The sequence below is a fragment of the Lottia gigantea genome (assembly GCF_000327385.1).
Source record: "Lottia gigantea unplaced genomic scaffold LOTGIsca_87, whole genome shotgun sequence".
Classification (NCBI taxonomy): domain Eukaryota; kingdom Metazoa; phylum Mollusca; class Gastropoda; family Lottiidae; genus Lottia; species Lottia gigantea.
The window spans coordinates 925415-952288 of record NW_008710867.1 but is presented as its reverse complement, the minus strand read 5'-3'; the positions used below and the strand labels follow the sequence as shown (position 1 = coordinate 952288).

At 37.3% G+C, this 26874-nt stretch overlaps 6 protein-coding genes across 6 annotated transcripts; 2 read left to right on the top strand and 4 right to left on the bottom strand.

The window, feature by feature from the left end:
* Nucleotides 1-2343: 2343 nt before the first annotated feature.
* LOTGIDRAFT_236806 (hypothetical protein) lies at nt 2344-7908 on the bottom strand (the record flags this gene model as incomplete). Its single annotated transcript, XM_009067929.1, has 9 exons — nt 2344-2758; nt 3159-3266; nt 3497-3674; nt 4030-4163; nt 4384-4499; nt 6293-6369; nt 6668-6805; nt 7034-7305; nt 7781-7908. The coding sequence occupies 9 exons, from the start codon at nt 7906-7908 to the stop codon at nt 2344-2346; spliced, it is 1566 nt and encodes a 521-aa protein (XP_009066177.1).
* Nucleotides 7909-8321: 413 nt separating this feature from the next.
* On the bottom strand, nt 8322-9243 carry LOTGIDRAFT_169637 (hypothetical protein; the record flags this gene model as incomplete). Its single annotated transcript, XM_009067928.1, has 3 exons — nt 8322-8497; nt 8664-8801; nt 9039-9243. 3 exons carry the CDS (start codon nt 9241-9243, stop codon nt 8322-8324), a joined length of 519 nt encoding a protein of 172 aa, XP_009066176.1.
* A 1580-nt stretch (nt 9244-10823) lies between these two features.
* Nucleotides 10824-13167, top strand: LOTGIDRAFT_197575 (hypothetical protein). The gene is made up of 4 exons (XM_009067927.1): nt 10824-11034; nt 11665-11784; nt 12221-12400; nt 12871-13167. The coding sequence occupies exons 1-4, from the start codon at nt 10912-10914 to the stop codon at nt 12985-12987; spliced, it is 540 nt and encodes a 179-aa protein (XP_009066175.1). The 5' UTR covers nt 10824-10911; the 3' UTR covers nt 12988-13167.
* A 533-nt stretch (nt 13168-13700) lies between these two features.
* On the bottom strand, nt 13701-14675 carry LOTGIDRAFT_169634 (hypothetical protein; the record flags this gene model as incomplete). The annotated part of the gene is made up of 1 exon (XM_009067926.1): nt 13701-14675. The coding sequence occupies one exon, from the start codon at nt 14673-14675 to the stop codon at nt 13701-13703; it is 975 nt and encodes a 324-aa protein (XP_009066174.1).
* Nucleotides 14676-16102: 1427 nt separating this feature from the next.
* LOTGIDRAFT_169633 (hypothetical protein) lies at nt 16103-16967 on the top strand (the record flags this gene model as incomplete). Its single annotated transcript, XM_009067925.1, has 2 exons — nt 16103-16136; nt 16582-16967. 2 exons carry the CDS (start codon nt 16103-16105, stop codon nt 16965-16967), a joined length of 420 nt encoding a protein of 139 aa, XP_009066173.1.
* A 6550-nt stretch (nt 16968-23517) lies between these two features.
* On the bottom strand, nt 23518-25847 carry LOTGIDRAFT_236803 (hypothetical protein; the record flags this gene model as incomplete). Its single annotated transcript, XM_009067924.1, has 2 exons — nt 25828-25847; nt 23518-25701 (listed from the first exon to the last, which is right to left on the bottom strand). Exon 2 carries the CDS (start codon nt 24871-24873, stop codon nt 23518-23520), a length of 1356 nt encoding a protein of 451 aa, XP_009066172.1. The 5' UTR covers nt 24874-25701; nt 25828-25847.
* Between the last annotated feature and the right edge of the window lie 1027 nt (nt 25848-26874).

Genomic DNA, 26874 nt, shown 5'->3' with positions numbered 1-26874 from the left:
CGGTGGTTAAGTCTGACAGGTAAAATGAAAGTGTATCTTTTAATTTTTCAGATTGATGAAGTCTTCGAACCTCACCCAGTCGATCCAGTTGGATAATAACAGATGGTAATCTAATAAAGTTCATTGCGAAGAGATTTGGTCAAGGACCAGCAGGTAGACACGAAGTCCAGTATACCATTGCAGCTGTAAAGTGGTAAGTATGATCCGGTGAACATCATTGTCATAAGATTTGGTCAAGGACCATCTGGATCCTCATTATTCTAGCTGTAAATCTGGGCAGCTTCTTGTTTAGAAATGATGATCAAGGACTCTTCATAAAACGGATCCTTTAATAAAACAGGGGTTTTCAACCAAGGTAAATCGTCGTTCCCTTCTGGCAGACTGTATTCTCCAGAAAAACCCTGAACTCAGATAAGAACGACAGCCATTACTTGCTCGACATAACCAGGCAAATGAGATAACAATCCTGAAGATCTAACAGATTGAGCCCCAGTCCGTCCTCAAACCATGGCTATACTTATCCGGCTGGTACTGATAAAATATAGATTTCATCGTCCGTTTCAGAGAAAAATTAGATAGATATCAATTAATTTGTCTAATTAATCTAGTCTAGACTATGTTTTTAAATAATTGATTTATATTAATGTTGATGTCTTTAGCCTTAATTATCAAGTCGCAGATTAATATGCCGATGCTTAGCTTACTCACTTGATGTTACTCTCGATTCCGGGGGCCCGAAGTTTGCATTAGTTAAACCTGAGTGACTCTTTGTGGATTTATAAGAACGAAAGAGGGAGAAAAATTAGAATTCGTCTAATAAAAATTGTCCCCGATATAAACCTTTTTGTAACTCCATAAAAATACACAAACACATAAGTACATGATTTAATATTCCAGAATGTATAAAGTCAGGAAAGAAAATATTCTGCTTAACATATTATTCTGCAAGTTAGTTAATCTAGTTTTCGTTGCGACCCGATGTAAGATTGATAAAAGCCCAAAATTATTTTATTGAAACAGTTGGAATAGTGAATGCATCCCTATAACTACAAGGGGCGAATTAAATAACAAATCAGACGACCGACCAATTCCATTATTGCAACTTAACACCATACACCATCCGAATATATAACTTGCCCTTCCGAACAATCAAGCCTGACCACGGGCCTGAGCGGATATTTGTGGCATCTTAAATTTAAAAAAAAACAATGTGCTAATTATGACCAAATGTGACGAGAAAAATATTTCAAAATAATTTCTAAAGGGATTTCTATGCCAACATTCCATCTAAATTTGATATAGCTATATTTGATGTCACGTATTGATTTCCGTATTATCTGACTGTGGAACTCTTCACAAAAAAGTTAAAAAAATATACAGCCCCCTTTTTCCCGCGGTAGAAGGTGGATGTAGAAATGACAGGTAAAAGGTGAGGTTTAATAATGATTCTGCACACGTTATTATTGCATTTACATATATATACATGTTTATAGAGTCGGATGTAAACTGTTGCGCGATGATTTGAACGGTTTGATATTCTTCAAAATCCATATGTTCAAAAACTCGGTCTCTAAAGTTAAGAGTGATGTAACTAATTTTATTATCGTACATTGGTAATGTGTTACGTCACAGTTATAGCCTGTATTCAATCATTTCGCCTTCATATCCTTCAATACTTCAATTCACCTTCTATATACCCCTACCCACCGAGGACACCCATACCCTACGCCTGTAATAAATGCCGAAAGGGCCAAAATGTTTTGACGAGGGAATGGGGTATATTACCCAACATTATTGTGTATGTTATGATATAAGTAAGGTACATAACTCTTGATTTGGAATGCCATAATCAGACTACAAATAACTAGTTTACGCTATTGATGTTGCATTCGTAAAATTTAATTTCGTTAAAACAGTATTGTGTTTGCGAGGACAATACTGATATTTTTAATACGAATATCAGACACGAACCCAAGTACAGAGTATATCGGTGAAATTCCTGTTAGAGACATGTATAACAGAACACTTTGAAAAAACCGGATAATTACCCAAATGTTTATCGAGTAAGAAGGACCAATTCAAGCTATATTTATTTGTGTTTAAAAAGCTCAATGAATTCAATGAGACACTTATAGCGTAACTCATTAAAAAATAAAACTTGGCGTCAGATATGTCTACAATTAAATATTTCTATGGATTATGAACATGTAAAATGACAATGGAAGTAGTCAACATTGCGTTAGCGAGATGAATATCAGCAAAAATTTACTAGGCGAATTGTCATTGCCATCTGACGGATTGGGCCCCTCGATTTGACAGCAATTTACACGAGTTGACAGCAATTTACACGATTGTTTCATCTGCTGTCATATTATTTGGTTGGACGTTTGTAATCATGTGAGACTGGGTGAAGATTTCCGATTCGGATTCTTCTAATGCTGAATTCTCTTGGCTCAATTTCTCTTCCGCCTTCTTCTTTTTCTTTTTGGATTTCTTCTTCTTGTGGTGCTTCTTCATCTGACTGGTGTCCGACTCTTCAAAATTGGTTTGACCTAACTCATCCGAGTTCAGCAGACCTTGCCCACTCTCAGCTGAGTTTAACGGCGGCAGTTCGTTATGCCTATGTTTGACCTCATTTAGGTAGGAAGCTTCAGTCGCGGAAGGGTGACTTTGATTATTGGCTAAAGGCGAGATGTGTTTGTGTTCAAGATGCTTATTCTCTTGGTGGTCTGTGTTATCCTTCATCAGATTGTTTTCTCTAAAATATAGAATTGACATATATACACAAATATCCAGATGTCGAATATCACAGAGTGCATTAACTGATTATATTGGCCTTGACATAGATCTAGATTTTAATGCATATTTTCATATAGTTGGTATTTGCACATGTTCTGTTATAGTGTTGTTTAATAACGATACTTAACATACATGCTATGTGGATTTCCTGAAAAGGATACCAAGTTGACACACCTCGCAACAGAGGTGTTCAAAGCATGACACAACACTGTGTTGTAGTTTCTTAGGCCCATAATGATCTTAACAACAACTCATGGAAACCGCCTCACCCTTCTGGCGAGTAACTTTTCTCTTTTCAAAAAAGAATCTTTTGAGGGTCACATAAAAACCTTATAAACAAGGGTTCTCTATAAACTTACGTGTCTGGGTGTTGTTCTGGTTTATTTCTGGAACGGTTATTTGTGGTTTTAGACATCCGCATACTTTTCTTCGAGAACAATTTATTACGTTCTTTCTCCTGATTCTTACTGAAATACATTTGATTAAACGATACCATTTTACATGAAATTGAGCCGATAGAAGAGGTACAAATTTCTATTTCTAAAAATAGAATAAACGAAGCCAAAACGGACCTTTGCTACTCAGGAATTTCAAATTTAAAAATTTCATACCATACATAGTTGAGGTATGTGATCATTCCGAAGAGAAGCCCAATCGCAAATGACATCACGTGACATTAGGTTGTCTGAAAGCTTACCTCCAAACTGTCAATGCTATGGCTATAATAGCGATGATAACCAGCACACCGACTGCAATGGGTATTATAATCCTGTTAGCTGCCTCGTCTATTGGTATCCCATAGAACTCATCTCCAACATAGGTCACGTAAGATCCCAATTCATCTTCCAATGAAGACTTGATGTTCACGAAGATTTCTACAATGAAACGTTAACCGAATACTAAAGATGAAGAACTAACAAAGCATGGAAGGGGCCAGGATAATAAGGCATCAGGAGACAGTGTTCACATTTTGACTGCATGGCTGGATAGGACTCAATTCCAGGTCCTTTAGAGATAGTTCTCGTGTTATGGATCCGGGAGTAATATCACTCTGTACTAAACACAGCTGACTTTATTACGGGAAAGAAGGCACAAAAATATATGGTCCCAGCTAAAAGACGTTACACTGTTCAAAGGGTCTAGTATAACATAACAACCACCAGTTCTTCATAGAGAGCTGCATATTAAGATTCTATCAGGACCTACTGCTGAACTAAGTTCATTACCCACCTTTAGTGGCTTCCGAACTGAGAATAGATTCCGGTTCCTCGGTGGAGAAGTTGCTCAAGATATAGAATCTAACGACCAAATCAACATCTTCCTTTGGATAACCATCTGTTACTACTACATCAGATCTCTGAAAACTGGGAAAAACATCGAATTATGGTTTACCTGGAACTGGAACAATGCTGGACACGTTGAGGCACAAAGAACAGACGAATTTAATTTCTAGCGCGGATCTATGAGAAGCCCTCTAAGGTATACGATGAGGTTATATTTCTATCATTGTTTGTCAAGTCTGTCTTTATGGCTTGAATCAGGAACAGAAAAGTGGAACGTATGGGAATTTGAGAATGTACGAACCTGAATGTTTCATTCCAATATGGTAGACTACATTGTACCGGTGAGGAAGAGCAATACGAATTTGCTTCTGTGATAATCAAGTCTTGTAATTTGGTCACATGGTCATTGTCATGCCACTGAAAAATTAAAAGTTTTTATATCTTGAAGTGGGCTAGTAAGAAGGAACAGCTTGGCGGTGTACTTGGATGGTATGGTCTGCAGGATTAAGGGAGGGAATTGTCTAAATGACTTCAAAATGACCACAAAGCAAAGCCATATTTTGCTAAAGAAATATCCAGGAAGTATTCAATGGGCGTACTTTGATATAACAGGACCATCATCGACTGGATTTAAGTTAGAGATATACGTACGTCGTCTACTGTTATTTGGTATAATTTGAATTCTTGTCCTTCACCATTGCTTTCTGTTTATGGAAATAAAGCAAAAAAATTATTTAAGTTAAGAATGAAAACAATACTGAGTTTGTTCATCTTTAACAATATTGTTATATAATGATTTCTACAGTTCCATATGAAACTCTCATGTAATTACACGGAGCGCGGACCTATGAGAGGCCCTCTCACTCGTACTATCATCTATATTGTTCAATAAAACGCCTCCTTTGTCACGCCGTTTACAATTATTCGCTTATTGATTATTATATAGGTCTTGCTTTCCATTGCATGTCGAATTCGTCTTGATTCATCATCTCTGCCATTTAATTAAACCTTTATGAATAATTGAACCACATAGATCTGTATCATGCTTTACTTATATGTATGTATTCCAACACACCAGGAAGTTATAGAGGCAAGAGCGGATATGATGCCCTAAATAATAGTGTCACGTTTTAGAGACAAACACCCAGGAAAGTCAGTTTGTCTTGTCGTCAGGATTCGAAAGTACTGTTCCGCCCCTTTAACAAAAATCCAGCCAGCTACTAAATGTCCAGAGAAGGATCACCGACCGAAAAAAGCTGAATGCCATAAGAATATCAAGTTCTTTATCAAATTTTCAACTTACCGTGGAGCGTAATAAAGACGCTTAAGACAAACAAGATGAATGCTGAAATTTTTATCCTCATCTTAATCCTAATCACCGATCATCCTAATCCGACATCAAAGAGAGTGCCGACTGATATAACGGAAGGATTACAGTTATTACAACAAAGTCTATAGTAATATAACGATACGGTGAATAAACTCAAATCAAAACAAACAACTTCAGGTTGCCGGGCGATGTTAGTATTGACACTTGGGCGTGACTTCGACCATTGATTTCATTGCATGTGAAGTATACATGTATTGTTGGCGGTAACCAACCAAGTGTAACAGAGTTGTTATACTGTACATTAATGCACCTTATTGTGGTGAGATTTTCCCATAATGATTTAGTAGAACCTTATTGCAACTAGGGGGTAGCCGACGAATATCTCCATGCTGTAGAGTTCTATTGGTATATTCCCCTTCGACAAAGTTATTTAGAAATACATTTTATTTACGTAAAAATATACAAGTTAAAAACATAAAAATGGAAAATGTGTCAGCTATGGTGGAAAAAAGCACATACCAACATGTTGACTCACATGGGAAAATCGTCATTTTGTCTTTATTGGAATTAGTTCAATCAAACTCTAATAACAAGTTCATGTACACGAAATAACACAGGATACCTCCCAGGAATTGACAGCACTTCTCGCTTGTTGGCATTACTTGATGCCAATGCAACCCCGATGAAACACGTCTCTCCCAATTATCACAAATGAAAGTAACCATTTGACCCGAAGGACACCCAACCATAAAGGTCTTCATAAATTCACAGGAGCTTCCAGATAAACGTTTCTAGCAAAATTATCAGTGTCTTTGTGCAGGCATCCTAAACACATCCGAGTACTTGAAAACACACAGAGACAACCGCTTAGTACACTGACTATGAGACTCCAACCAATCGTGGACAGTTCGTTTTGTTGATAACCGTAAAAACCAGCGCCAAGTAAAATCATAAAACCTGAAGAATAAAATTAAAATCAAGGCATGAAAAGCTACAGCAAAAATACCCAAACATTAAAACCCCAAGTCATAAAAAAAATAGGATACAGAAGGGAAAAAAAGCTGTCGCTAATGGTACATTCATTCCACACACCAAAGAAGTATAATTTATCAAAAAAATATGCTCCAAGAGGAATCTTGTACAAATAAGTAAGTTATCAAGCAATGGAAACCGTCAACAACTTTTGTCAAGGACGATAGAAAAGTGTCTCAGTATACCAAATATAATTGTTTTGTGAGCAATAAAGTAAACTCACCAGCAGTAAGACAGGAGAAGCCGGCGGGAGTGGCACAGTTGGTGTTGGTTTTAAGGGAAGCGAGAACCATAAAGATGCCTGACAGTACTGTCAATGGTAAAGCTATACATATCACAATCTGTACACATCGTAACCAGTCTGAAATATAATAAATTGGAACCATTGTACATGTACATCATAGTTCGAAAATTGATAGGCTGAATGTTAATTTTCTGCTGCATAATTGCTGCCATGATGGCTAGCTTTAAATTGCCGATTTATCCAACTTCTCCAGGTTTGACACTCTAGACTGTCACTTACAACCTTTATACAGCTTGTAGATTAAAGAAGAAAAAAGCTGTAATGGAAGAATGTGTGAAAACTTACGTGCAGGATCGCCATATTCAAAAACATCAACACATTTCTCATAGACACAATTCTCCCAAAGACCAGAGTGGCCAATAGGCCTTACAGCCCAATACGGTGTGGCAATGGCAACACATTGGCCAATCAGTGCCACCAGAAGGACGTAGCATTCAATCCAGATATGACGAACCCGGTCCAGTGTTCGAGATACAACTGAAGGAAAAATCAGGATCTCTCTCCTTTCGCTGGTACTCAGTTGGATTTTGACTGTGTCTACTTTAAGCTTCATTTTACTGCAAACAGAAGAACATAAAAATGGATTGATCGTGTAGGTGTATCTTTTGAAGCAGACCCGGATGAAATCAAATACTTTTGCTCGACTAATAACTTGTTCGATTTAGTTCCGATGTTCGAGGATCAACCATCTCAAGAAGTTGGGTTATGGAAGTCGATATTCTTGAAATTGCCATTGATCAACAAATTTCACTTTTCAAGGGAAGTAACTCGTGCTTAATAATTTGGTATCGTTGTTGTGAATCGGAGACCAATGAAGGAAGGCAGTTCATTGTTTTGTGCAATGAAAAGAAATGGGCTACGACCGCATGTTTGTTGATACTGTCAACTGTAAAGGAACCGCAACTATAACTTGCTCATAGGACCACCCTATCTAGACGACTGTAGACCGGTCTATGCTAAGAAAATTAGAATCGTAATAGTGCCTATTTGTGGAATAATTCTGCTAAGATGGGTGAATTTACAGTAACTTACCAAGATAAATTTTTCAGTTCTTCAACAGTAGATGTTTTGCGTCTGAATGTTTCGAGTTCAAACGACTTCAGTGAGGTGATCGAATTTGACCACTGTTTAAATCTTGTAATTGTTTTGATAGGCGACATTTACTCACAAAAGATGAGCTTATGTCAGGATATGTTTGATTGAAAGTACTTCCAATCCGGATTAGAACGCGTTCGAAATCTAGAGTGTATGATTGGATGTTGTTTATAGCCAGCCAATCACAGCTTCAGAATTGTCAACTATGTTGGTGTTAGAAAATCATTAGTGCCTTGAGTGACAACGATCAGGTTTTGAAGTCCAATACATTCTGCTCTGTTCATTAGACCTATTTGGGCTCGATGAAAAAAATAAATAAAAAGACGTGATTCATGAATTTATTAACAAATAAAAAAGCTTCTGAATTTCCAAGATGGTGATTTATACTCAGCCATTTTAAATTATATCATATTGCGCAGTTTTCTTGAGTGAGATCCATTGGTAACAGTAAGCTGGTGCGTCTAAAGGTTTCAACATGTTATTGAAAAGAGCTTCTGTATTCCAAAAACAGTAAAGGTGCACCAGCAAGAGCAAGCACACATCCAAATACCGTCAAGTAGAAGGAGTAGCCTAGCGATACAGTAATTGTTAACAAGTCTGCATTTTTCATGACTTCGGCTGCGAACACAATACAACCTATTATTCCCACCACACCTGAAAAAAGACGACACGAAAAATAAACAGGAAGTGTTTAGTTACATGCGATATGGTTTTCGAAAAGGCTAATGGAATTTGGGAAATTCATGTTATCAAGCATCAATGACAATTTTTCTGGTTTCAGCTGAACGACATCCATCAAAATCGGATAATCTTGACTTACCTCCAATCAATATGGCAATGGCACCAAAGATCAGCCTTTCTTTGAATCTACGTCTGAGGTATATCAGACTTTGGAAAGAACCAACAGACAAAAATATCAGAGCAATACATTCCAAGGCACGAACTGCTATATACCAACCTGAAAAGGAATGGAGTTTTACACCCTTGTCTCTTCTATTTTGGCCTTTGAAGACGGATAACGCCAAGCCTGTGTGCTGCATGAGCCAACACTTTTCTTCGATTGCTGCGCTATCTTGTCCTATATCAAGATCAAATCCGGAACCTCATGGTCATAAAACAGATTGGTTTAACAACCCTGTCACATTTATCCGTAACACTTTTCAAAATTGAACTCTGACTTATGATTCGTACTTACTGTTAATAGGATCGAAATATATACAGTTGAAGAGGACGTTACATGACACCCACAGGCCCATATGGCCGTGGTCACTTGTACTGGAGTAGGAGTACCATGTATTGGTTACGAAGCCCACGATAAAGATGATTTTGCCCAGCCATATTAATGGTGCCATGGCCATTGCTCTCGGGGATAAAGGCGTGTAATGAACTGTTTGCATCATGTTGATCTGTAATGATGGAAAATTAATTGAGGTTTACGCCCATCTTTTCCCATGGTTTGGAGGGTGACAACAGATAGGGGTAATGGAGTGAAAAGGAACGCCAATCTCCTCTGAACTTTTGGGTTTAATTCGTGGTATTTTTAGATGGTTTTCAATTATGAATAAATGACGAAATAAGTGAATAACTAAATAAATACGCCCTTAAGAAATTAATTGTTGCATGACACACTAAGAAAAGGCATCGAGGAAATTTGAAGTACCTATTATACTCACGTTTTTGAGTGGTGATTCAGCAGTCCAAAATAATGAATCGAACGTTTCTAAACGATATGAGGGTGGTTATTATTATTTTGATATATATTAGTATATTTAAGTTCGTTATCAGAGATATTGGTACATTTACATGATTTTTCGTCAGCCAAAATCCCTGTAATTTTATCACTGTAACCGTATCCACGTGACCATGATAATTGTCGAAATCAGTTAAAGGACGAGTATCAAGGGCTTCCAACCTCAAAAACCTCTATACCATACCCTCACCCCCTCCCGTGAAAAATCTGACAACCGACCAAATTCTATTTCTGCAACGGAACAACATAAACAATGCCTGTCCGGATTTATTACATGCTCCTCCAAACAATCAAAGTCTGTCTGCACCATGTCGGTGGGTACAACTGAACTGTAGACTTAAATGGATGGTTAGGTTTTGTATATTTTGTGGTTTTTGTACGGAAGGTATGCAAAGGTTTTGGATATTTGTATATGATAGGTGTTATGATAGATATATTGATAGTTTCAATTCTGTATTGTGTACTATAGTGTAGAGTTTTATACATATGTGTAAAGTTTGCGAATCAATTTTTTAAATGTTATTCAACTTTTGTATATTTTTTGTAACTTTGGATAGTTGAAAGATTATTAATGAATTCTTGTATATGATGGTTTTGTATTTTTTTTGTATATTAGCTTATTCTTGATTAGTCACAGACGAAATCTGCCTACCCACAACCACATTTCCCCGTCGTAATCCTTCAATATTCTAGTATCTTTAACCTGAATTGATAAATGGAATGTTCACACCTCCAAAATCAAATGTCTTATCATTTAATTATTGCGAAACAATTTGTCTTTGTGCAATCGATGTGTTCGCGTGATCTTATCACAAGAGATGGACATTGTAGTTCCTTTAAAATACGCCACAGAAAAACCCTCTTACTAAGAATATAACAATTACGATTACATATCATAAAAAAAGGGGTGGAATGCCCCTTGAACTAATCACATACTAATTAACAATGAGACAAACATAGAGTAGGCCGTCACCATCAAATATAAGAGAATGGACAATGAGAATTATGGCCAGCTTGGACCACCATACCCATCCAGTGTTAAGTCTGTTTTATAAACCGGGACGTTATTGGAACATTTGTCCTTTAAACTGGAAGAGCAGTCACTTTTTAATACCTTCTTTTCAACCGTGGTCATTCATCTAAACCGAACATTAACAAAGACGAGTTTATGGCCAAAGTGGGTCACCATATTGATTTGACCTGGAGCACATGAAAACAGTGTCAAGGTCGCCATTGTTGATAACGTTCACATATCATTATAACAGAGCATTACTTTCAACTCGTTTCGTTGTACTTTTAAAACGGATAAAGTATAGAAATGGTGTCTGCTTGGTACATGGACGACAACGAAGAGGATCAGCGATCTGAACACAAAACAGATCCTCCAAAATACGTGGATTTGAAGGAGTTGTTCAAACTCACTGGCGTCGAATATTGGAAGGTACGTTAACTCATTTAGCATTTTATTGTTTATGTTTTAACTTTGTCCATGAGTTTCTGCACGTGTGATGGAATTTTTGCAAAGGGGCCCCTCTGTCCCACCCTTCTTGCTACGAGCCCGATGACCATATGCTTATGTTGTCTGTATTGAGCCCATGTTAAAATAGAACACCATACATCGTGTCTAATTAATAAAACTATACATGCCAGGTCCCGTGACCTATATATTCTGTTCAGTACCGATATACAATGCTTGGCTTGGTCAAAAGTACGTATACGTGATTATGGCTTAAATATATCGATAGAAAAGATCTCGACCTATGCCGGGATTGAACCCTGGACCTTCAGGTTAGCGAGCAAGCGTCTAACTCACTGAGCCACCGCGACTCCCAAATATATCGATAGAGGCGAGATATTCTATTGAGACACATTGTAACATCATACATCACTATGTAGCTACTTTGATAGCAATGTATATGGAGAATAGTATGGCACATCCATACACACGTACGTATAGATACAAGCTTGGGATTTAAAAGTGACATGTTTTTTTCAAACTGCTCTGTGTGTAGTGCTGAACGTTATTGGAATTGAACGAAAAGTTGCATATAAAGTTTCTTTTTTTCCCCAGATTCCTGCTGAAAATCATGAAGACAATGAAGTTCTGAACAAATTAAAGAAAGATCGGGGATATTCTTATGAAGATGTCATTAATATCACAGAACAAGGTCTTCCTAATTACCATGAAAAGGTAGGCACCACACCAATATATAAATATTTTTAGCATAACATTCCGATCATTTTCATCTGTTCTGTTGACCCTTCTCCTTGTTAGTCCTATAGGTTGGTCCTTCTCCTTGGCGGTCCTATCTGTTAATCTTTTTCTCTGCCAGTCCTACCTGCTGGTCCTTCACTCTGTCAGCCCTTCCATCTGACACTCTTTTCTGCTGGTCCTTCTTCTCTGTCAGTCCTTCCATCTCACTCTCCTATCTGCCAGTCCGTCCATCTGACAGTCCTATAGGTTTTTCCGCATCCTTGTCAGTCCCAACTGTTGGTCCTTCCATCTGACAGTCCTATAGGTTGGCCCCTCTCCTTGTCAGTCAAATGTATTGGTCCTCTCTGTTGGTCCATCAATCTGTTGGTCTTCTAACTGCTCACCAATAAAGGCTTCATTATTTTTATTTCAGTTGAAACACTTTTTCACGGAACATCTCCATTCTGATGATGAAATACGGTATATACTGGACGGTAGTGGGTATTTTGACGTGAGGGATATCAACAATAAATGGATTCGTATTGCAGTGTTCAAAGATGATATGGTAACTCTACCGGCTGGTATTTACCACAGATTTACTCTTGATGACAAGGTCGGTTTCTTTTAGGAATGCCCCCTCTCACTTAGCTAACTCCGTTCATTAGCCCCTGCAGGTTAACGTAAAGCCACTGTTTATTGCCAGTAGCATCAAATTTGTAACTTTTATGCATACCGTGGTTTGATTGGTATACATTTTCTTGAATATTATTTAATTGTGAAAAACTGGATGTCAAGAGTTGAGCTCTTTCAAATCAAAATGCTAATATCATGTCTACTCTACTATGTCTCATCTATTTAAGATGAATTATGTTCTTTTGTACAATTATATGCCAGTAATAATCAGCTTTCTTAGGAAATCCAAATTTTTGTGCGGATAAAAAAACTCCATAAAAACATTAAAAGTAATGATATTTCAACTTTGTACCCACATGATATAAACAGAATGACTTTCCGAGAGACATTTTCGCAGGACATCACTCGTTTTGACTCTTCCTCATTAAGATGCATTATGTTCTATTGTAGAATTATGTGAAAGCTAAAAGATATTTTGTGGGAGAGCCGGTATGGACACCGATCAACAGGCCTGCTGACGACCACCCTTCCAGGATCAACTATAACAAAACACACGGTGGTCACTAAACCAAGTGTCTGACACCAACCTTGTGCCTTGTTTCCAAAAATGTGGAATAATTTTTTATGTTATTTTAATGTTGTGAACGTCAAATTCTTTCCTTGAATGATAATTAGTCCCTTTTGTTAAAATATTAACAAAGTTGTATTCAATACTCAATTTCAGTTAATAAAATAAATTGGTTGTGCATGTATTGTTGTATTTTTGGGGGCTTTTTGTTAGTCAAAGGCGCACTATATGTATTAAAAAAGTGGTCGTAGAATTTTAAATTCCAAACGCTGAATAAAGACTCAGGAAGTCGAACATAACATTTTTAATGTCATACATGAATATATAATTAACAAAACAACGATATACAATTATTTATATCATTATATGATACTATGTTGTAATGAGTTATTGGTATTGGACGATAATAATAATAACAGAGGTCCCATGTGTTACAAGTCGCGTACGTTGAAACATCTGGACAGTGCTTGGAATCCATAATAGGTAGCCTCCCTTTTGATGTATTTTTCTCGGATAACGGTGAATGGCGTATTCGGCAATTGTCGGCAGATTCCGTAAAGTTGAATCAGTTGCCGAGTGCAAGAGGAACTTTCACGGTAGACAGTTTGTGAATGGCATTGTCCATACTCATTAGTACAAATATGTGCATTTTATCAAAATGTGGCCACGAAAATGAAACAAGATTAAAGATAATTTAACACATCGTTCTACATCAAACGTGGACTGGTAGGTCTTTCTTAATTTTGCACGTACGACAAACGCAGCAGCAGATATATCGGAAAACATCGATACATCTGCGTCTAAAAATTGGATTCATGGCGGAATATATAAACGGATTGGCCACACAATTCACAAAATAAAATCTCAGAAAAATGTTGAACGCCACGAGTTGTGGCCCTTGTAATGTATAGTCGAAGTCTTTCTTGGCGTTTTTGAGAGCGGCGAGACCCAAGTGTGGGATGAAACTTAGGAAAAACACCATCGTAACTGCAAAGGCAATAAGCGTTGCTTTTGTCTTGATGGAAGCCGCTGTGATTCTTTGTGGCTTCTTTCGGGCCATGTTCGGTGATCCGGGTTCGGAGGACACTTGCCGACAAAAACTATCAGTCTTCATGACAATAACTACATTTGAACGGGCACGTTTGTCACATTTAGGTTTCTTGTCGTTTCTATTATCAATAGATGAGGACGTCGTGTCTTCGCCGATCAAACTGCAGCTTTGTTCCGACCGGAAACTTTTACGCGCGAAAGCCAGTCTTCTGGACGCTCTCCATATACAGGTGTACAATACAGCAAAACAGGTGGTGAAAAACACAAAAAAGAATATCAACACCAATTCATAAACTATTGGATAAATTGTATCTTTGACGTCATCACCAGTTGCACAGTCAGATCCAAGCAAACCAGGAATTGGAGTTATCGCTGATCGCAACCCGTACAGAAAAAACGCAGGAATAGTCATTAAGATTGCGATTATGACGGAGATGAAGATGAATTTACGGGCTATAGACGGTGTCATTTGCATTTTTAGCGGACAACAGACTTTCCTAAATCTGTCTATGGCGATTAATAACAGGATTTGGTTGGAAGCACAGGTCGTAAAAGTCACCAGCGACCTCATAATCTTACAGGCGATTTCTGAACTGAAATTGAAGAAGAAGCGCAGATCAAAAACTTCAAACGGCATGGCCACGCAACATGAGATCAAATCAAAACACGCTAAGGCGACGAACAACGTGGTTTGAGTGGTAACTTTAAACTTCTTGGTGAAAATGTAGACGACTAAAGAATTCCCTATCTGCCCTATGATGCTCAGTGTAAGTAGGAAGATTATAACCGGAAGTAGTACTAGGGCTCGCTCGTCACTCAGTTGTTGCAGTTGTTGAGAAATATTTCTACGCTGCAGTTCAAGCCCTGTTATATTGATACCTGCCATCTTAAAATGGAATCTTTCACACGCGAATGGAAATTCGGAAGATCACATTTTCAGTCAAACACCATTTTTCACAAACACGAATAATATTCTGCGTGTGGTATGATCAAACCGCAAACGATGATTTTGTCTATTCGTGTACTTTGTTCTATGTTACACCACAGTTCTGAGATATAACATCACAAACAGTAACTTCGACACACCTCAGACCATTAATATCACACCGCGTGAGATAACGTAATCACATCAAAATCTTTTGATACCTTAAGGGTATAACTTTATCACATCCAATCCGTTGATATCACATCCAATCCGGTGATATCACACTCCAATCCGTTGATATCACACTCCAATCCGGTGATATCACACTCCAATTTGTTGTAATCACACTCCAATCCGTTGTAATCACACCTCAATCCTTTGATATCACACTCCAATCCGTTGTTATCACACCTCAATCCTTTGAGAAGTATGTTCTGTTCTGACTAACGTGTTGAAGATGATTTCTGAAATATTCATCAGTTTGAAAAATCAAATTTTACTGTTTCATTTCAACGTAGATGACGAACGTGATTTTCGGTTGAAAAACACAGGGTCACACAAAACTGTGTCAGTTTCACATTAGCTCAAGTATGTAATATATTGATTCCCCTTTCCTGTTCGGTGTAACCAACCGTACTCTTCACGCCAAACGCTAAGGATGACTGGAAAAACTAAATGAGTAATTTGACGATTATTTTCCGATGAATTCGAACACGTATTTTGTATTAGTAAACATAAATTGCTATGGATTGACTCCTCCTGATCAGTGTTATCTAATTCTGCACTGGATCTGAAAAAAAAATAATTAAATAGATACGATTACTTATGTAATAGTAATAACACAATATATTGTACCAGCTATCACACAGATGAAGGGACTTATTGTACTAAACTCTTATATTCTACATGTAGATAATGAGGATGTTTAAGAGGAGTAAACAGGACAAAAGTCGGGTAGAAAAGACAGAAGAAAAAAATTGGAGGAAGGAAGATACAGGGAGGAGTACATGAGAAAGAGAATTAGAGGAAGGATTGACGAAGGTACAGGGAGGAGTACAACATGAGAAAGAGCTAAGTGATTTGGAGGAAGGATTGATGAAGATACAGGGAGGAGAGGAGTACATGAGAAAGAGCGAAGAATGATTGATGAAGATACAGGGTGGAGTAGCATGGGTAAGAAGACCATGTAAAGAGAAAGATTGGGGGGAAAAAGAGAGAAAGGTTAGGAAGTGGTGAAGTACCAAGTAGTAAAAGAAGATGTATAGAAATGAGAAGAAAGAAGATGTGGATGAGGAATATAAGTAGGAAGGAGTAACAGATAGAGTCAAGGGATATTCTCTTATATTGAGAGGTACTCATTGTACCTCCGTGCAATGCTTCGAATTACAGTACTCCGAAGACTTATTATGGAGAGTAGATTTCCATAGTTTTAAAAGATTTTCAGAAGTAGTCTCAATGGTCAAGTGCTCGAAGTGGTAAAAATTGCAAAGAATTATTTCCCTTGAAGTAAAACGTATATAAAACGATACTACTTGATATTGATACACTAAAGATTTCTCCAAAACATTGTACAAGACTATTCATTCAAAGAAATTTTGAGGATGATGAACATGTAAAGGCTATGATGATGATGTACTTGTATATGATGATGATGATGATGTACTTGTATATGATGATGATGATGATGTACTTGTATATGATGATGATGGTGGTGATGATGATGATGGTGTACTTGTATATGATGATGATGATGATGTACTCGTATATGATGACGATGGTGGTGATGATGATGATGATGATGTACTTGTATATGATGATGATGGTGGTGATGATGATGATGGTGTACTTGTATATGATGATTATGATGATGATGGTGTACTTGTATATGATGATGATGGTGGTGATGATGATGATGATGTACTCGTATATGATGATTATGATGATGATGGTGTACTGTATATGATGATGATGGTGGTGATGATGATGATGGTGTACTGTATATGATGATAATGATGATGATAAATATACTCTTGGAAATTGTATGAAACACTAAAACATTCGCCAAAATATAGAACAAGATTTTTCATTCCAAGAACTTTTTCTCTAATCGAAATTCACTCTCAAGGTAGTCTAAAAGATAACATTCAACAACAGCAAATGTAACATGTAGAGTTAATGCGGCAAGTTAATTATCGGGCGTTAATATAACTAATGAGGTATAACTATTATCTCGACAGATATTACCAGCTAATAACTATTTCAATTACACCAAGAAGGTCGGTTTACACTTTTATATTGTTTAGAAGTATAACTGAAAACTTTTAACTCCTACCTACAATGTCGAATAAACCTCAGCATGTATTCCTCCATTCAACTTCCGCGCATAAAAAAGAAAACGTAATCATATATTTCAATATTAATCGCCAGTGTTCCAAAACGGCACCATCAATTTCTGATTTAAATTTCTCCATGGCAACAGTTGCTAAACTTCCGCCTGTAGACTGAGATAATGTTTTCAAGTTGGTACTCTATTACGTCACAGCATGTACATTACATTTGAATCAATCATTGCTTAAAGACTCCTGCAGGTTGCCAGGAATGTATTTACAGACTGACTTAGATATGAAGCAATAAACATCAGGGAATATCGAGTTTGTGTGATAATAATTGAGTATATAGCCAGTGAAACAAAACGTTACAACTGATAATAAAATGAAATGAAATGGAGTTTTACATCCCATATTTCTGCATATGATAGGGCTTATGAAGATTGGCAACGTCGTGTAGTGTACAACGCGGGGAATCTTTTAGAAAAACCCAGTAGAGTGTAGCGTTACCACCAATAAAAAAAATGAAATGAAATAGAGTTATAGGCCTACACCACGTCAACGAAGCCAGCAACAGAATAAGTATAATGTCGTTAAAGGTCGTCTGTAAGAAAAATTGTTCCTGGACTAGCCTGTACTAACTGGTCTCTAAGATAACTAAGATAAGCCTGCTGTAATATTCCATGTAAACACTCGAGCTAAAGAAATATATGGGAACATCTGTTACCACACGTCAGAGTTATTTCTGTCCATTGATAAGATGAAAGTAACGTCAACTGTAAGATCATATATTCCTTACGACCTTGGCTAAAATTGCACGTCGTTGATTTTCCGGTTTATCCGTACCAAATTTCATCCGCTTTGACTAATGATGAATAGAGAAAACCTATTCAAGGTTTCAAACCTATTTCAAACACCGAGTGAGAACCCACTGCTAGGCCTACCATTATTGTTTTAACGTACACAAACAAACGACGTCAACTTCCTACGTTCTGGTCGGCTGCGTTACAGCCCATCTTCCACAAGACCACCATCTACCACTTCTAAAAAATGTCAGCATGACCACACTACAGAAAGGTGATCCGATCGAAATTTATTAAACAAACAGTTTGAACACGTTATTTTAAGATAGAAATGATAAATATGGATGTAGATACAGTCTACCTGGTACAAATTACCCTCACAGCTGTCGGACTACTTTAATCATTTATCTTTTTGGCAACTTTAAAGATAGACATCTCAAATGCCAATAAACGATTACAACTTATTTTGATGATATATTAATTTATTATATAACAAGATGAAATAAATTTGTCTCTTGAAGCCATAGGTCAACAAGCGGGCAAAATTTTGGCCATGGGCATGAAATGAGTCCAGTAGGCTAATCGGAAGGAGGAGAATGAGATGAAATGGAGCCTTATTTTACAGCTAAGACGTTAGGATAATTGAATCTTATTATTGGACTCTTACAACTATTCCATTAAAAATTCTGAACAGATGCCAAGATTTTGTAATTCAGACTGTGGACAATATAAATGGTATTTCAGGCGTTAACTAAATAATATAGCACTATCAGACGAAGAGAACCTACCCACAGACTTTTGACACAAACGCGAAGAGGTACCATTAGAAAACGCCTGTCCAGGATCTTTTGTGTAAAAACTATGTCCCTGGCGAGGGGTACTTAACAAATCGAAATATCAACAAAAGAATGCATACATACTAGTTAATCAACAACCACCTAGATCCATTCAAGTGCATACGGAAAGAGCAACCAGACATTGCCCAACTAGTGGTACATGTACTTACCGAATCGAAGGAATTTTACGAATCCATTCCTGAAGCCTTGAATCATACATTGAGTTTAATACCACTATCGCCTTAACAATTTCTTTTCAAATGGTTTTTAACTTTTATAACAGATCATAAAAAAAGTTCCTGGCACGGTGCCACGATTCTGTTGAAAATAATTCCTGACCTACTCCCTGTCGGTATTTATGTGTGGGGCGTGATATCGGTAATGACCACACAAATATATAGATTAACTGCTAAATAAACATAATATAATCACACGTTTAAAGTATCTTTAGCGTGTACACGGAGACGCAGAAGGTAAGTGAATTACAGCATCTCCCATGCGATATGTTCCTTAAGCTGCCTTAATCTTTGGCGAAGAAAGTTATTGCTATTGTCTCCCAAAACAAATTTTGTGCAAAGAGATTAATCAAAAATGTTGAATTGAAATCAAGCAAGTCGAATGATCAAATGCATTTGCAATCATCCTACATCCTTTACGCATTTGCTAATGGACAGTTCATTGGTGGTCTGTTCGTTTATAAATTATCATCAAACGACCACTAAGTAATGCAATAAATGAACGTACTACGTCACATGCGACCTATGAAAGGCATTGAAAGTTTTTGAAGTTGAAATAAAAGCCTATAATCGTTGTTAGTTTGAATATGGCCGAGTAAAAATAAAATGTGAAAGATGGATGGAGTTAAAACATTCAAAACAGTAATAAATCAAAATAAACAAGTCGATTTTCCATCATACCCTTTCGATAGAAACATGAAAATGCCAATGAAAACGGCGGCATAAATCTGAAGTCAAATCAAAGAAAAAGATTGGATTAATACATTTGTTAGGGGAAATAAAGAGCAAAACTTCTGGGACACACATACACATGATTGTACCAACAGCATACAATACACTATAGACAAATTAATAACGAAGAGAATGCGGTCCTTTATGCTTGTCCCTATTCGTAATGCAATACATTGTCTGGGAATTGGGACCAACTATTTTGCTCCCAGAACGTGATGGGAAATGAGTGTTTACAAATAAGAGTATGTGCCAAGGAATATATGTACAAAATGGCTTTAAAAAGATTAAACAGAGACTTTTTATTATCTGTATGTGTATCAAGACACTTACTGTCTCTGTTTGCACCACAACCACCGACTGATTCTTATTCCTTCCAAAATCCAGAAAGTCATTCATGTGTCGTCTTAATCTGTTATGTTTTTGGACGGAAATTGGTATGTCCACAATTCAGGGAAGTCTGCAAAGCTTAAAATGTTATTTTGTTATTCAAGAGCCCAGTATATCAGTAAACCAGCCTCAAATTCCAACATGTTATTTGTTATTACGAGAGATTTAGAACTAAAATTAGAAGCTATACAACACAAGTCCAGCCATCTAACATCTGTTTTATAGTAGCTTTTCTTGGCGGGTCATTCTTCAACCGAAAATTATTTAACTCAAATATGATATAAGAAAGAAAAATAAGAACTAAAATAACGAAAAATATAAAACTTACAGAAAGGTAGAGACAGTACAAGGATGTCCGTGTGAAATTAATAATGCAATACTTCAATGACATCATCTGTATGTAACCCTACCCTTTATTTACTCTATTCAATTACATGTATTTTATTGCAGGCTTTACATTGTTTATATTGGTTATAGTCTTATAACTACTTAAATGAATGGTTATTTACGTTGATAAAAATGGCATTCAACGAATCAAAGCGAACGAATCAGATCATCAAAATGATAATAATAATAGAGCCATCACAGCTAAGTGAGTGAATGAATGCACGTACGAACCAAGCAACAGATATAATGATTGCACGTACGAACAAGCCAACTATTGTAAATTAATGCACGTACCAACGAAGCAACTGTAGTGAATAAATGCGCGTACGAACCAACCAACAGATATAATGATTGCACGTACGAACCAGCCAACAGATATAATGAGTGCACGTACGGACCAACCAAATGATGCCAATGATTGCACGTACGAACCAACCAACTGATGTCAATGATTGCACGTACGAACCAACCAAATGATGCCAATGAATGCACGTACGAGAACCAACTAACTATTGTAAATGAATGGACGTACGAGAACCAACCAACAGATATAATGAATGCACGTACGAACCAACCAACTATTGTAAATGAATGGACGTACCGACGAAGCAACTGTTGTGAATTAAAGCACGTACGAACCAAGCAACTGTTGTGAAAAAATGCACGTACGAACTAACCAAGAGATATAATGATTGCACGTACGAACCAGCCAACTGATATAATGATTGCACGTATGAACCAACCAACTGGTGCCGATGGTTGCACGTACGAATCAACCAACTGGTGCCGATGATTGCACGTACGAACCAACCAACTGGTGCCAATGATTGCCAGCCAACAGGTGCTAAGGAATGCACGTACGAACAAGCCAAATGAGGTAACAATTAAACCAAGCGAATATTCTTCAATGCATTCTTTTATTTTTAACAAAATAACGATGGATGCACGTACGAATACCTGGAACAGAAAAATAAATGATTTTTATTTACTCTTAATCATTTTCGGTATTACAACCAAAGTGCAGAACGAATGAATGACCTTTCGAAAACTCTCGACCATAATTAGGATAAAATATCGTGCTGTTATAATTAGTTATTATTTAATAATTGCTCCTTAATTAGCCCTGTCTAATTTATCAAATATATTTAAAATTACTTTAGTGATATGGGAAAGCAAATATGAATGAATGAATGAATGAAAATATTAATGTGAGAACAAGACGGAATGAATGAAACAAACTCATGAAACGAATGCATAAATGCTTACAAATCAAGGTACATATAATAATTTTAGGGCGAGATGGGGCTATTTACACAGAGTTCAGACGTGATCAGCGCTGCATATGCAATATTATTAAGAGTTTACTTAGTTTATCTTCAGATATACAGACATACTTAAGACATACTTTATTTATATTTGAATTATCTTTGAATAAATACACGTGTTTTGAATGGTCACATATTTCTTAAACACACCTGTATTTACTGAGAATTATCAAATAGCCTAATATTCGTCGTGCTATTACATAGGCCTTTTCTACGTATTCTCTTACGGTATATTTTTCACAATGAAGTTGTGGTCGTACGGTGTAAATGTACCAGCAAAAGTTGTATCATTTACTCTAGCAGTCATGTGCATAATCATATACAGATATATATCGTGCTACGTTAAGTCATTCTTGAGAAGGTAACAACAATAAAGTAGAGCAGAATATTCTCATACCTTTACAATGGCCGTATGTCCTATTTCCTTATCAACTGGTATGTCATTAAGTGTAGGAAAATTCGGGTGACTCACAATCCGTCATATAAGACATCGATATCAGCATCTTATCTTAACCAAGCTTGGCCCTTTAATATGATTCACCCCAATCCTTAATATGAGGCCTTTATAATATCACTTCCGCATTAGGTCTATATATTAAATACCAAGGGGTGTAGCCCTCTAAATTTACACTTAATATATATAATTATATTCATATCATTACATTCATATATAAGTGAGCTAGTATACTGGACAAAATGCCGCGATACACTCCCTGGTCGCGCCGAGATCACAGCGGAACATGCCTAATGTCTCGCAATCGGGGGAAGGCCTACCAATGGGTATAGACATAATGGGACCAATCTCACAACAATTAATATGCATAATTGTATTCAGAAACGCCAGTATTCAGTCAATCGATGAAATCGTCCGGAAATGGAAAATTGACTTCAAGTAGTGTACCAATAACTTTGGGCGTTCTCGTTGAATCAAAACCTTCAATGAACACATTGAAATCATTGTCGTTATAATGGAAAGATGGTGAAGAGTTGCCTCCCTTGAAGTTGTTGTGGAGTTGAATATTGTTTAAGATTGCTTCCCTTCCATATGGTAGATGATAGCAGATACCGACCGTTCAGGTGGCAACTCCAATTTTTCAGTCGTCGAAGCTCGGTCGACATTATCCTTGAAATATATTTGCTTCCAGATTCTACCGGTCAGGTTTTTCTCCGACCCAGTGAGCTCTGGTAGATGTGTAATGGGATAGGGGTTGCCTTTTATCTGTATCTCCGCTGACCGAGTGCTAAAGACGTGGATAGAGTATTGCAATTGGGCAAAAGACGGCAAGTTCTGTGCAGGCTCTCCCTGTAACAAAGAATTAGTCTCGTTGGACTAGCAGAGGATTGGTTTGAGAAATCATGATAGAAAAGGAACCGTATCAAAGTTTATTGAAATGATCACAAAACATGGAAAGCAAAACAGAATTATATACAATACAAGTGATGAGATGCATCGCGATGAGCTTTTCCAAAGCAGGTTCTGCTAGAAGCAAAATATGACAGTCAGTAGCTGGTTTGGGAATTTCAAGCATAATTAAAGCTATTAGAATTCAAAGAGAACGATCTCTTCCTAGCCATTCGTTTGAAGATGTTCTTACATTCTTGACGGAATCGTGGACTACAGAAGCCGTAAATAAAAGCATTGGAGACGGAGTTGATGAGGAAACTTCTAACTGATAAATTATACAGTATCTTTATCAACGAACTCTGGCCGTCGAGGAAGCTCTTGTCCAAAGCTTGTATGGCCTTAAGTATCAGATGCGGGAGAAAGCTGACCAGAAACGTCACGGATATGATGAACAGCATTAGGGTTGTTTTCCGGAGCCGAGCATCGTCAGGAGACCTAGTGATCCGTTTGGTCGATACTGATGACACCTTCCTGTTTAATGGCAATGGTCTTGTCTCAACAGACATAGCTGTATTGCCATCGGAATCGCTGTCTCCCGAACCTTGATTACCCGTGTCTCCGACAAAATTTTTATTGACGGATGTCGTAGATATCTTGCGAACTCGAGTGCCGTTAGCTTCTGGCGATGATGATAAAATACTAGTTACCGTTTCGTTACGTGAACGTGCCGACATCATTCGCTTCCGGAAACTGTTTTGCCTTAATATAGCGCGGCCAATCATGCCGTAAGCGGTTATCATTGACACGAACGCCGACATAAAAACTATGAACAGGAATACAGTGTATATAAGAGGAATTTTGGTTTTGTTGAACCTGTCCGAAACGGAGCATTCCAGACCGGTGATGTTCATAAAACCAGTTTCAACCGTTTTGGGATCGCTTATGACCAACAGTGGCCAACTGCAAAAAAGCGAGCCGAGAACGGCGAAAAAGACCGCGTACCACGCTTGTGTGTGTCCTATTTGCCGTTTTAAGGGATGACATATGCGTCGAAACCGATCATAGCTTACGGCCATCAGCGTAATCCCAGACCCTATAGCTACAAAACTAGATATGAAACGCATGATTTTACAGCTAGCTGAAAAGGTGTACGTGTACGTAAAACGTATGTCAAGAATTTCGCCTGGCATGGCTATAAGGCAACAGAGTAAATCAAAAACCGCCAGCGAAATAACAAAGGTCCGTGTGGAACTTGGTTTAAACTTTAGAATATGGACGTACAGAACTAACGAATTTCCCACTGTTCCTATGATCATGAGAATTCCTATCACACTGATCACTGCCCGGAATTCGTACGCCTGGGCGTCACTTAGTTCCCGTAAAAAGTCTGACACATCGGGCTGCTCTGGAACTGGTAAAGTTGGTAGGTAAGTCGTCGTGTCATTCTCATCTCCACTATTTATGTCTAACACAATTTTTTGTTTGTCTGGTTTGGTGTAACCAGTATGATTCCAGCAATCGTTGTCGTCCATTTTTTCAAAGGCGAGTTCCTTCAACAATCCTTGGGGGAACGAACTGTCCTCTCAAAGCGTGGGTTATGATCAAAATGTATCCAATGGTATTATCAAATGAAAAATCAATATCTTATACAACACTTCAGCGTCTTTGCGAAGGCTTTCGTGAAGATTTTAAAAGAATTCACTAAAACGGCACATTCGTTGTAAAATTGTCTCAAAAAGTCACACATAAAATATCACAACACAGCGGGTGGTAAAATCAACGATTGCAAAAGAATATTAAAATCTTATTGATTACTTCCACTAATAATCTTTAATTTTCACACAACCTTTTCGACAAGATTTCACTTGGAGAGCGTTCCAACGTTTCGGTACAATGTTACTAGTTATAAGTAGCAATTAAACACAAAGCGTTTTCACAAATATTAAGCAGTCCTATACAAATGCTTCAGAATTTCCACACGAAGTTCACCAAGAAGTTAAAGTGTTACACAACGTTTCGACAAGACTCCGTATTCCTCATATGTTGCAATATGTATTGAAATGATGAAATCAACCACTTTGTCTTACTTTGTCATAATCCCCCAATTTGAATCTTTTTTTCTTCTTAATCCGGTACTTGAATTGTTATTGGAAAATTTTCATTTTCAGAAAATATGAACTGCAAGGAGAATTCAAAAATATCAAATTCATCATATTGAAACTGGGGTAAAATCCAAGTTTGATTTTCCTTCCGAACGCATTATAAAACACGCCAAAGTTCACCAGGTCAAACCAAAATGTCGCAGTTTTTACATCAAAAATCCGGTTAGGAAACTGACTAAAGATATTATTAAAGATAGCCTAGAAATGAAAGAAAGATAGATTAATAAATGAATGGAGGATATAATTAGAGAAATAACACATGAGTATCTCTCAAAAGGAGGAGCAGATAAGAGGATTAAGGGATAATTCTTGAATAATACATACCCTACGCCAATCTGTAAAACGGTATCACTGATTTCCGAAGCTGTTCGTAATTTATCTGTGGCTTGAAAACTGATAGATTTTGTAATGTTATATTTAAAAACAGAGAGTGATTCATGGTCGGGTTCAAGTCCCCCAAATTAATCAACTAGATCTCATTAATTCACAGCTCATTATGACAGTATACAATAATAAATAGAGGAATTGTCATAACAGAGCTGGCGGTAGAGCATATTGTTTACTGTAGGTATATGGGCTGAAACGGACGATGGTCTCGGCAATGGAAGAGGGTGGGAGCTGGATTCGGCAATGGAACCAGGCTGCTTGGTACAACTCAATTAGAGGATGAGTTATAGCTCAGTAGGTAAGATCCTTGGAATCTGTACATGATGTCATTTACTTTAGAACTTCTAACAAATAGTGATCGTGGGGTTTAATTTCGGTCAGCGTGTGCAAATTCGGCGACGTTGAACAATACAGCTGTCGTAATTATGCTGGAAATGTGTACAGATAATCCGGACGGATGCAGGTTAAAAGGATCCTAATGAACCTAAGTTGTTGTCTTTATGAAAAAGTTGGTGGTTTCTTTTCTTCTTTAGGTTATAAGAAAAAATATGGGCCATAATCTTTTTAAAAAATTGATTTGCAAGTAAAGAAACAGATGCCCTAATAAGGGTTGGTGAGAGGTCTGTCCACATTTAGAAGGATCTTCACTGTAGCATGTGGCCTTGGTTTATAGAAAGCATTGACAATTCCAGGTCTCCACGAGAAGTGCTTCTTCCCAATCCACTGTGCCACCCGAATAATGCCATCACCAACACTTATTTCCCCGTGGGAAACAGACAGAATGAGTCATCGTTAAAAAATTCAGAGAATAAAATTGTTGGCCGAAAACTATATAGAAAAAATAAACATTAAAAAAAGGCAAAAGGTTATTTTCGTCACTTCATTTGCCGTGGAAATCATAACATCATTTAACACATTGTGATTGACACGAAAATAATGATGTGTTTCACGATTTGATTGGTGTTTCAACAACAGCATCAAAGT

Bases quoted from the DNA above. Each gene is read 5' to 3' on its own strand.
- LOTGIDRAFT_197575 (XM_009067927.1), top strand. From the start codon at position 10,912: ATGGTGTCTGCTTGGTACATGGACGACAACGAAGAGGATCAGCGATCT. The intron at 11,035-11,664 runs GTACGTTAACTC...TTTTTTCCCCAG, and splicing joins CTGGCGTCGAATATTGGAAG to ATTCCTGCTGAAAATCATGA. The intron at 11,785-12,220 runs GTAGGCACCACA...TTTTTATTTCAG, and splicing joins TTCCTAATTACCATGAAAAG to TTGAAACACTTTTTCACGGA.